The sequence below is a fragment of the Sminthopsis crassicaudata genome, chromosome 2 (genome assembly GCF_048593235.1).
Source record: "Sminthopsis crassicaudata isolate SCR6 chromosome 2, ASM4859323v1, whole genome shotgun sequence".
In the NCBI taxonomy this organism is placed as follows: domain Eukaryota; kingdom Metazoa; phylum Chordata; class Mammalia; order Dasyuromorphia; family Dasyuridae; genus Sminthopsis; species Sminthopsis crassicaudata.
Genome location: NC_133618.1, coordinates 510063087 through 510075525, shown reverse-complemented (window position 1 = coordinate 510075525; position 12439 = coordinate 510063087). Strand labels below are relative to the sequence as shown.

General features: G+C 39.1%; 1 protein-coding gene across 4 annotated transcripts in view; it reads left to right on the top strand.

Moving 5' to 3' along the window:
* The window catches only part of KCNT1 (potassium sodium-activated channel subfamily T member 1), a 220413-nt gene extending 208546 nt beyond the window's left edge, over positions 1–11867 (top strand). For all 4 annotated transcript variants that reach the window (XM_074294123.1, XM_074294122.1, XM_074294124.1 and 1 more), the window contains 2 exons: positions 1643–1727; positions 3950–11867. In XM_074294123.1, coding sequence (XP_074150224.1) covers positions 1643–1727; positions 3950–4070 — 206 coding nt within the window. In that variant the 3' untranslated portion in view covers positions 4071–11867. The remainder of the gene's footprint in view (positions 1–1642; positions 1728–3949) is intronic.
* Positions 11868–12439: the final 572 nt, after the last annotated feature.

The window sequence follows — 12439 nt, the reverse complement described above, 5'->3', positions numbered from 1 at the left end:
AGGTATTGCCTAAATAGGCCATGACTGGGAGAAGTAGCTTTGTAGCCAGCAAGGGATTCCTGGGTTCCAATGGGGTAGGATGAGGGGACAGGGCATAGAGTGGGTGGAGAGAAGGGAATAGAAGCTAACTGTGATGTTTAAAATTTTTGTCCCATCCATTCATGACAAATTGGCTCCCAGTCCTCTTCGCCTTCCAGACAAGAGTGAATTTATTCTACAAACATTTCCTGAGCTCAACCTTGAGCTAGGTAATGAGATAGATGGAAAGAAGGTAACAGCCTCTTGCCTTTAAGAAGTATACTTCTGGTCAGGGAGAACAAAACTTGTACATGTGGAAAGCTAAACAACAGAAGAACTAACACGAGTCACCTGTGCCAAGGTGGGGAAGGAGGAAAGGAATATTACTTTGTGCTAAGCATTACACTAAGCACTTTACCAATATCTCATTTGGTAAGGTACCCAATGAATTGTATAAATAGTAAGTATTCCAGAAGTCCAGAGAAAAGAGCAATTGTGCTGGTCTAGGGTAGTCAGAGAAAGTTCCATGAAGGAGGACAGACTCCAGCTTAAGACTGAATGAAGAGAACCTAGATATAGAAAGAGAATAGAACCCCTGAAAACAAATATGGAACTTGAGTCTTCATGGCACTCCCAAAGATTCCCTCTGCCATAAATGCTTCAGTTCTTCAATGGAGCCAATATAAATATTCCATCACTGATGCAAACAGCAGCCCTTCCATACCTACTCATCTCGTGCAATTCTTGTCCATGTCTTTCTATAAATCCTCTGAGGGAATCCATCTGATGCATTGAAGACCTCCCTCTGTGACCATTCATATTTCCTGGATGTCAGAGCACATTCAAACTGTCTAGCCCATTCCCTGGCTCTTACTATATGACAAACTCATCTTATTTTCCAGTCACGCACATCTTTGATGACGTATTTTACAGTCATTACAAGTAATGAGCAACACCCAATTCATTCTTAACCACGCATCTTCTCACTGCTCTTTGGGTCACCTGAGATTTTGATTCTTCTGAGCATAGTATCCTATTATTTCAGCAACAGAACATCACTGAGAGATTTTTATTAGTAGAAATCTGTACTTTTATGGCAAGATACAAATTGAAAGTGCTACATATTTTCCCAAGTGATCCAGCCTCATTTCCTGTTATTTACTTTATCCAAGTCATTATCCATAGAGTAATACAAAGGGCTACTCATCTAACTATCTCCGTGTTATAATCTGGCAATGTGCATTCTTCTTCAAACTTGAGCTATTTTGTATTTTTTATTATGTATCATTATGGCCAAGAAAAGAAAAAAACGACCATCCCCTAAGGGATGCTCAACCCACTGTTGATGAGCCCTTCCACTTATAATGAGACTGGTCCTTAAACAGCCGGCACAGACCTGCCCCTGAAGCCTTCTCAGTTCTGTAGAAACAGTCAGCACATGGACTCCACTGGCACAATCTTCCAGGACACAGGGACACCTTTGCATTAGGATGAGAACTCAGAGGACTTTTATGCAGGTTCTCTGCCATCATGTTTATAAAAATAAAGAAAGGAAATAAATGCTAACGTAGCCAGCAGCTCCTGGAACAAAAAAGTGACGCTGTTGGTTCTGTTCCCTTTTCAGATGAGATGAATGACCACCAGAATACACTGTCCTATGTCCTCATCAACCCTCCACCAGACACGAGGCTGGAACTGAATGATATCGTGTGAGTGGGGGGGTAGGGAAGGAGAGCGGGAGGGGGGGAGGAAGAAAGTACAGTAATCACCCTTTGTCTTACTGTAACCCACTCTCCCAAATCAGAAGAGGAATTTGTGTTCCCAGAACAAGTTCCTAAAGTGACATCATGAACACAGAATTACATCAACTGTCAGAGCTCCTCGTAGGTGCAAGAGCCCTTGTTTGGCCCCGTGGGAAATACAAAGATAAAGGCACAAACCCTGTCCTTTGAGAGACTCATAGGCTAGTAAGATAAGTCTTCATTACTGACAGCATGTGTCATATCACTCACCCCACCAGTGCAGACTGCGTATCCTTCCCTCTGTGTCTTCCTCATTTAACAAATTGAAATAGTGCCCCAAAACCACCCACTTTGTGGCAACCTTCTAATGATGAGCTTCTCCGAACTTTTGCTGTTGTTTAGTTGTTTTCATTTGTGCCCAGCCCATTTGGGGTTTTCTTGGTAAAGATACCAGAATAGTTCTCCATTTCCTTTTCCCACTCATTTTATGAGGAAACTGAGGCAAACAGTTAAGTGGCTTGCTCAAGGCCATATGGCTAGTATCTAAGGCTGCATCTCTGGTTTCTCAGACTCCAGGCCTAGTGTTCTGTCCACTGTGCCACCTAGTCGCCCCTCTCCAAACTTGGATAAACTGGTTCTTGGATTATATGCATGTATATATGTGTATGCACACACACATATATATATATACATATATACAAACATACACATATATGTATATAGCTATAGCTATAGATATAGACGTATGTTCACAATCTATACTTGAGCCTATTTTCAAAACCTCTCCATTTGGTAGGACCTGACAAGATTTTTCTTTCATGTAGCCTTCAAAAACTCAGGGTCAAGAGAGGTAGAGGATCACATGAGCAAAGTATTGCAAAGGCTGTTATATATCAGTTTTGCTTAATTTTTTTTTTATTACATGGAAGCATTCAGTTGGGAAAGGGAAAATCTCAGAAAATTACCATCATGTAAAAAACAAAAGGAAGGCATTGATAAAGATTTAAAATTTTTGTTTTGAAAACTCAAGATCATTTTTATATCATATTACATTGTCAGAAGAAAAACACAAAGCATAAGTCTCTGTGGAATTAATAAATGATGGGTAGATTAAGACCTTGAAGATAAATCAGTTCTTAATAGTGATCAAGTGTGAGATATGGCCATGTCAGTGAGTGGCTAAAGTAAAATGAAAAATGAAAGCCAATGACTCTGAAAAGCTTGAGAAAATGTAAGGGCAAAAGAGAAGGATTTGTAACTTGAAATAATTGAATATTATCCCAGGAGACAGCAAATTGAGAAAAATATGAGTGTCCTAGAGGTGAGGAGGTAATATCAATAAGGATGGGCAAGGGAGATATTCACAAATGGCATAAACATCAAAGAAAGGTTAGTTCCAACAAGAAATCATAGAATATAAACAATAGGGTAACTCCTTCCAGCCCTCAGAAATAACTTTACAAAGGATTCCAAGAATGTGGTGATGTTGGAGAAAGCAAGTTTTGCATTCAGATAAGACAGTGAAAGGAGTGGTTGATTCTATTCAATTTAATTCATCAGACATTTAAGAGCCTACTATATGCAAGGCACTATTGTCAAAAATAAAATAGATAGATAGATAGATAGATAGACAGACAGATAGATAGACAGATGATAGATGATAGATAGATACAAACAAAAATAAAAATGACATAGAACCCAGCCTTAGGAATCTTCTAGTCTGGAATGACACTGTGTCTCCATTCTCATTCTCCATGTGTGGAAGAACCCACACAAATAAGCATGTGTTGAGCACTTCTACATCACTATGGGAGGCACTATGGGGGAGAAACAAAGGAGAAGATGATACCCTGACTTCAGGGACCTCATTCTAGATTGGGAGACAGAGCATGAGAAACAATTAGGAACAGCAAGAGAAGATAATGTTTAATCATGAACCATATTCTATGATATCTACTCTGAATACTGCAGAAGTTCAGAGAAGTTGGAGGTCATTGTTAATCTGGAATGGTTGGGGGAAGTTACTTAAGTTTGGCCTAGAAAAATAGGAAAAAAGGAAACAGCATGAACTGGGTTCCCCTGAGGCACTTAAATACTTGCAAACTTCAATGAAAAATGAGAAAAGAACATTATCATCACCCTAGGTGGAAAGTGGATAATTGTCAGTTTTTTGCCTCTTTGTTTTCTAGATATTTAATTCGATCAGACCCCTTAGCCCATGTAACCAATGAAACACACAGTCGGAAAAGCAGTTGCAGTAATAAATTGGACCCATGCCATCCTGAGACACGAGATGAGACACAACTCTGAGATCTACTTGACTTCCTCAGCTACCACAAATGCATGGAACTTCCCATCATCCGGGTTTGCCTTTGGTTTGACTTTCTGGAGGCAGAAGAAACAGGCAAAGGGTGGAATTTCCAATGGTGACCCACTGAACCTATGCAGTGCTGAGCTGCTTGCCTGGCTGAGGACTCCAGAGCTAACCTCCATGGAGGAAAAACCATACTGTAGCCATTATGGGGGAACCCCTCAGAAAGGAAGTTCCTCACCTTCAAAATTACAGGGTGAGACCTCACCTGCCTGGAACAGCCAGGAGCTGTTGAAGTTATTGTTTTTAACCTTTTTAAATTTTTAAACATATATAATATATGTATCTCTACACATGTGTACCGCAACTAGTGAAACCAGCCTGGCTGGGATGGAAGGATGTGCCTCAGAATGATAGCCCGAAGACAGCAAAATATATAGAGCACAGTTTGTTCAAAGAATCAACTAAAGAACTATGCATATGGCAAATCTCAGGGAGAGAGGGGGGAGGAGGTTATATCAGGTGGGAAGAAATTGGTCTTGTGGACCTGGGACATTCCCATTGTACTGATATACCACCTGTCTCTGGCATAAGAAAATGAGAGTTGAGGGGTTTGGGGGGAGGGAGAAGAGAAGAGAGTCAGATTAAAGAACAAGCACTTTGGAGTATAGTTCTAATTGACATTGGCTAGGAGAAACATTGTGTGTCTCCTAAAAACGTAGGGAAGGAAAACCTCAAAATAAAGTCACAGCAGGCTAAAAAAGTCCAACAACCTAGTTAGGTGCAATAGGTCAAGTGGGCTGCTCAGTTCAGAAGTCTTGACACTGCAGAATATATCAAGGGGCATTCACAGAAAACTCTAAGAATTACTTGGGAAGAAGGTCTGGGGACCCAGTGGTTAAGGTACAGGACTTTTAAGACCTAAGGAAAGCGGGGTTGGAGTCTATCATCCTCTCCTAATTCTCTAAATTTACGGCAATATCTCACCTGTGACTCCTCTAGCTTCCTACTGCATGTGGGACAGGAATTGCTCATCCAAACTTAGGGTAATGTCACTGAAGTCTCAGAAGGCTCATGTCTTCTCTTTCCTCTTTTTAACTGATTCACTCAGTCAGTCCTTAATGAGCACTTGCTTGGCACAAGGTTCTATGTCAAATGTAGAGATGAGTAAGACATGTTCCCTTTCAGGAAGTACACAACCTAATTAGGGAGTCATGTCAAAATCCTCTTCTCCCACTCACAGAATATCGGAGTGGGTAGAAACTTGACAGGCCAATTAGTCCTGTGCAAACCTGAACAAGAATCCCATCTCCCTCCATCCCACCCTATCTCATCCAGCCACCACTTGAACACTTCTCATGAGGTCCTACCAAAGCATCTCATTGCTCTTTTGTCACTACATTTCTTTCTTTTCTTTTCTCCCTGACCTCTGCTTCTCTAGTCTTGTCAGTGGTCCCCTCCCAAATCTGTCTCCACCTTACATCAAACTAGCAAAGTTAGCGGCCCTGGCACAAATATTTATGAAGAAAATGCAAAATCCTTTGAAGTAGATTAAGAGGAAGATGTAGGCCTCTGTGAAAGGCATCTCATGGTACTGGGGAGATGCCCCCAGTATATCAAGATGGAGAACAAAATCCTCCCTTTCTTTGGAAGCAGACCTTATTACACTTTTGACAGCTCTGCTTTGAGAACTGGAATGTTGTAGCCAATTGTATATATTTTCAATATGGAAAACAGGGTAAAATGTAAGTATTGGCCTTCTAGAGAAATGAGACAAAGAGGAAGAAGGAACTAACCTCTAAGGGGTCATCTAGTTCTCAGATTCTAGGAGAAAACATTGATGGCTGACATTCAGGGTTAGTTAATTGGGTTGACATCATTTCATGGGGAAAGAAACCAAAGTTATATATTTTGTGTGACTTAAACACACTAAATTTTTAAGGTCTTGGGTATTTCTTGGGATGGCAGAAGACAGAAGAATGGGTGAGATGACTAAATTATATTAAAAGAAAGAAAAAGAGAGGGAAATTATTTAAAGCACATTTTCTATACCAGAGTTAATGATTTCAGACTATTGAGAAAACTTTCCATTTAAACATAAGAGGACTAGAATTCCTGAATGAATACATCATGAAGAATTCCTGAGATCCATACAGGGAATAAATGTTTTATTAAACATCATGTTGGTTATAAGGTAGTTTAGTGTTGGATCCCTTTCGTTATAATGATGTGTACTTTTAACCTACTTGTGTTAAACTACATTCCAGTTCTTCCAAGTGAAATTTTAGTCCTAGAACAAGGTAATTCTTGGAGAGCTGATCACAAGCATTCCTCAGAGACTCACATTCCTAGACTTTCTGGATCCCAGTCCTCATGGTATCTCAATCCTAATTCCAAAGATAGGACTGTTTGCTCTTTTTTGGTGAGAAGAAATTGTACTAGTGCTGTTGTTTGTCCTAGCCTGGGTCAAGGTCATTTCCCTGAGTGATGTTTCAGGATGGATTCTTTTGAGTCTGGAGTGGTGGCTGGAGGAGCAATCTCATGAAGACATGAAGACATTTTTCATATATTCACTGGGCCAGTTGGAAGCCTAGTAACTTGGATCAGCTCATGATGAAATACAATTCTAGGTCCCTAAAACTTGTTCAGGGTGGCTATGGTTGTCTCTTGTGAATTTCCTCTCCCCCCAATTCTCCACTGCTGCCTAGTTCTAACTCTGATCCTGCAGATTTTTAAACATAAAAAGTATCTATTTTATATATATTGATGTATATATCAGATGTTGATATACTTTGCTGCTAATTGGGACCTCCTGTATCAGGAGTCCTCAGGAGGGGAGCCTCTAGGCAGAAATTCAGATTCCAATTTGTAAGGAAATGGTCATATCTATGAGTAGCTGCTTTTTTGGACTATAGATGTCTCTAAATACTAACCAAAGAACCTAAAGTTAAGACAGGCTCCTCTCTATCATAATTGCCAATTTTCCATGTTTTTAGTCAAAATAAGGGATATTTCTATTATCACCTCTGTGGCCAGTTAATCTCTTATACACTCTGAAGGGTGGGACAGTACTGTAGTGACAGCAATCTGGAGAAAAGTAGATTCAGTTGAATTTGACTAGGTTCGTGTGGGACTCACTGGAAGGGTAAAGAAGCAGTAGCTCCACTGGGAGACCCCTAATGGTCCTTTCTTCTAGCATTTTTTATTCCTCCATATACTTTCATTGACTCAAATCAACAATCTCTTAGCTGCTAAGAACCATAATTCCAAGCACCATGGGGGAGCAAAAACATAAGACAGAAAGCTACTTAGGATCTGGAACTCCCAGATAAGGATAATTCTTCTACCAACATAAATCACCATCTTCCCTGAAACTAAAAAAAATCTTAAAGAGCTATTAAAGAGCATTGAGAAGTAGTAATTCGCCAGTCCTATAGCCAAAGACATGACTTGAATCAGGGACATGCATAAGCAAAGAACAAGAAGAAACATGTTCATGAGAAATAAAAAACCAAAACCAAGAAGTTTAGCATCAGGACCAAAGAAGGAGTTCAGACTGAATGCAGAGGACTTCAAAAGGGGAAGGGAGGCTGAAGCCATAGGAGAAAAGCTTCCCACAGGTCAGCTTACCCTGGATCTTTGAAGGATGAATAAAATTTGATGAGTGGAAAGGAGGAAGAGCCTCTTCCAGCTGAGATTTAGAAAGATGTGTATGATTCAGAGGAGGAGAAGAATAGAGAAAGATATGAAGAAGGGCCTAGAGACAGAGACAAGCCTGGCTGCAGTAGGGTATTCCTGTTGGAGCACATTATTGTGTCTGAAATTCTGGGGACCTTTAAGATGATGACTTTCTTTTTTAATAGTTTGTTGGGAAGGACTGCTCTTTGGTCTCCTGGAAAAATTCACAGATTGTAAGTCTATACCCTCTAGATTATCTCACTTGTGTGTTATTTCTCTTAAGCATTTCCAGATCTTCCCCATGCCAAATCACCCACTTGTGTGCAGAATCTAGAGAGCAAAATATTTTTGACTCATATTCACCAATATGTGCTAAGTCCTCTATTTCTCATTGCTCCCTTTCCCTCATTGCCCCCTTTCCCTCATTCCTTCTTCAGAAAGGGGATGATGAGGGCTCATTTTTCCCTAGTAAGTAGGATTAATTCTGCTCTCCCAAACCCCCTGCAAACACACACTTGAAAAAAGACCCTTAGATTGTATGAAGTAGAGTATCTTCTTTACAATGGAGGCAACCAGCTTATTTCCTTCCCTCTAAAGGTGGGAACAGAGCTCTTCCCATCTCAAAGTTAATATGACGATTTTTGGTGAAGCCATAGGTCACTCTGCACACAGACTAAACTGGAATTAGTTTTAAAGGCACGTTCATACCTCAAATTGTTTTAGAGCAGGTATAAAACTAAAGAAAGGCCACTCCCTGAAAGCCCAGCCACAGGGGTTTCTCAAGAGTGCCTGGATTTCACCAGGGAGCATCCCAATGAAAGGTAAATGGATGGATGGCTTCATTCCTGCACAGTGCCACTCCCAAGAGTGAGTAGATCCCTGTCTTTTAGCGCCACTGAGTGTCATCCCATCTGACCCCTTGGGAAACTGTTCTTACAAAGAACATCTTACATTTTCAGATCACTGGAGAGGTGCCATTATCAAGTGCCTGAAATTATTGCCAAGGATACACTTGTGAGTTTATTTTCAGAACCTATTCTTCTCTACACCCAGAATTATAATTCCTCTGGGTCTTAGTTTCCTCATCAGTAAAATAAGAAGTGTCTGGCTTGATGATCACTGAGGTATATTACCTCTAAATCTTACAGTCTGATGAACCGCGCTCTCCCTTGCTCACACAAAGAAGGAAATGAAATCCCTTTCCTTCCCCATCTCCTTTGTTTCCAAGGAAGCAGCATCTGATCAAGAAGCTGGTCTGATTTAAGTTTTTGTTATTAAATTTGTTCATTTTTTAAAAGCTGAATTCATTCTGCCAGCCAAGAGGAAGGGATGTCAGAGAGGAAGACCACATAAAACGTTGTCCAAACAGTCACATTGTTGGCCTTCTTCCTGCAGATGGGGGGTTCGTTGTAGGGTGCAGTTAGGGGAGTCAGCTTGGAGTTATTAAAGGAAAACAAAAAATTAAGACTGGATTGGAACCAGATCATATATAATTTCATTTGAAAAATACAAGGGGAGAGAAATTAGGAGAGTAGTCAAGGAGGGACTGCAGTGGCTCAAGACAATCAAGTCATTTCATTCTCCCATGACTGTGACCATAACTGGAGCAGCGCCCTCAGAATATATCCTGAGTTACCATCCAACAAACTCTGCCACGCTGGGAGGAGTCTCAAAAAAAGGTTCAGACAAAAGATGCTTTAGGAAAAGCCCATGAGGATTTGCACCCTGGAATGGAGCAAGCCAACAAGGCCAATAAAGCTGCATGCAGCACAATCTAAGACGACAGCTTTCTGTGCCTCCTTTCACCATTGTTGCCTTGGGAGAATGCTCTGTGTGTGTGTGTGTGTGTGTTTGTGTGGTGTATTTTTGGGTGTGTGTATGTGTGTGTGTGTTATACCTGTGTGGATATGTATGCATATGGAGCGGATGTGTTTGTGTGTTGTGTAAAGGATGAGTGTGTGTGTATATGGAAGTGTGTGTGTGTGTGTGTGTGTTTTATACCTGTGTGGATATGTATGCATATGGAGCGGATGTGTTTGTGTGTTATGTAAAGGATGAGTGTGTGTGTATATGGAAGTGTGTGTGTGTGTGTGTGTATGTGTGTGTGTGTGTGTGTGTGTGTATAGGGGTCAAAGTAGGGAGGTAAGGACCACATTTCAGACACGGGACATAAGCCTTTTGGGGGAGAGACTCAGGATTTTAAGTGTAGTCTGAGTTCTAACGTATTCGTTTTCTCCATATAGTAAAAAATCTCAATGTTGGAGTGGTTGGAAAATATAAATCATAGGATATCTAAGAAAATTGTGTTCCTTTAAGACAAAAATTGTAAACTGAGGCACTTTAACATTACTTATTGATTTAGATCTGAAAGGGGCCTTCCTTGGTGACTGTCTAATACAATTTCTTTTTTACATATGAGGAAATTAAAGTTTATAGAGGTTAAGAGTTGGTACAAAGAAAATTCATTGTTGAGTCATTTTTTCAGTCGTGTCTGACTCTTCATGATCCCATTTGGAGTTTTCTTGGCAAAGAAACTGGATTGGTTTGTCATTTTCTTCTCCAGATTATGTTTATAGATGAGGAAACCGGGGTAAATTGGATTAAGTGGCTTGCTCAGTGTCACACAGCTAGTAAGTGACTAAGGCCAGATTAATTCAAGGAGATGAATCTTTCTGACTTTAGATCCAATACTCTAACCATTGAAACATCCTTTACAAAATAAAGGATATGTTGTTTTATTGAATAGAGCAGACTTGTAAATGATGAACATGTTGATTGTTCTATGCAATGTCCTGTCCACAGAATTGTACAAAATAGAAACTGTTGTATTGTAAGGGAATCATGGATCACATACTAGAAACAATAGTCTATATGAGATCTCTCTTCTCTCTTTATTAAAAGGCTTGAATGCTTGATTTGATGAATTGTACCCCTGAAACTTTTTTTTGGTCTGGATCTGTGATTTTACTGGTATAAGTTCCCTTCCTCAGAAGAAATCATTATTATAAAGATTTTCAACTATCATGTAACTTGGTGTTGGAGAGTTCCTGGGACAAGGAGAGATTAAATGACCTTGTCAAGGGTTCTATGGCCAATATGTATTAAAAAGGAGACTTGAACTCACATCTTTTTTTTAATAATAGCCTTTTATTTTTCAAACTACAGGCAAAGACAATTTTCGACATTCACCCTTGCAAAACTTTGTATTCCATATTTTTCTCCCTCCCTCACCAATTCCCCCTTCTTCTAAATATATTTCCACATTTTTCATGCTGCACAAGAAAAATTCAGATAAAAAAAAACAAGCAAGTGAACAACAATAACAAAGATGAAAATACCATGTTATGATTCACACTCAGTTCCCATAGTTCTCTCGCAGAATGCAGATGGCTCTCTCTATAACAAGTCTATTGGAATTGGCCTGAATCACCTCATTGTTGAAAAGAACCAAATTTATCACAGTTGATCATCACATAATCTTGTTGCTATACTAGGTTCTTTTGATTCTACTCACTTCACTCAGCATCAGTTCATGTAAGCCTTTCTGAAATCATCCTGTCGGTCATTTCTTACAGAACAGTAATATTCCATAATATTCATATACCATAAGTTATTCAGCCATTCCCCAACTAATGGGCATCCACTCAGTTTCTAGTTCCTTGACACTACAAAAAAAAAGGACTATTATAAACATTTTTGTACATGTGGGTCCTTTTCCTTTCTTCATAATATCTTTGGGATACAGTTAAATCTTTTTCTTATTCTATCCAATACACTGCTCAGCAAATTTTATTTCAAAGCCAAAGACCTAATATGATAGGGAAAACACTGGACCTGGAGTTAAAGGACATAGATCCAAGGTCTAGTTTGATATTCACTAGCCTTGTGATTTGGGACAAGTCATTTAACCTTTGAGTCTCAGTTTTCTTACCAGTAAAATAGAAATAGAATATGTTCACCAGGGAGAATGCTGTGTAAATCTTAAAAGGCTAAAATGTAAGATGTTATTCACTCAATCATGACCAAATTATCCAGACTGGAGAGACTGAAATTGAAAGAGGATTGCGTTTTTCTATAGAAAATAAGTATCACACATTATAAAAGTGCTATCAAAAACTTTTTTTCAAGATCATTTTCCACCAAATTTCTTGCTTAAAGAAAATTTTGTTTTTGTCTCCCTACTGCCTGATACAGAATAATTATTTAATACATGTTTATTTGTTGATATTCAAATGAAAATATGCAGCCTGGGAAGCAAGTTTGAAGGACATGTGTCCAAGAACCTCATTTCTATCCTTAAACTGTATGAGTTTAGCCAAGAGTTTATTTTTTATACAGCATTTTATTTTTCCCAATTACCTGTAAAGACAATTTTTTACATTTATTTAAAAATTTTCAAATTTTCTTCCTCCTCTCAACACTAACCTCCCTGAGATGTAAGCAATTTGATAGAGGCTGTATAAATTCAATCATGTAAAACATATTTCCAAATTAGTCATGTTGGAAAAGAACAAAAAAAATACAAAAAAAATAAAGTAAAAAATAGAATGCTTTGATCTGCCTTCAGACTCCATCAGTTCTTTTTCTAGATGGTGATCACATTTTTCATTACAAGTCTTTTGTAATTGTCTTGGATCATTATATTATGAGAATAGCTAAGCCATTCATAGTTAATCTTTGTACAATATTG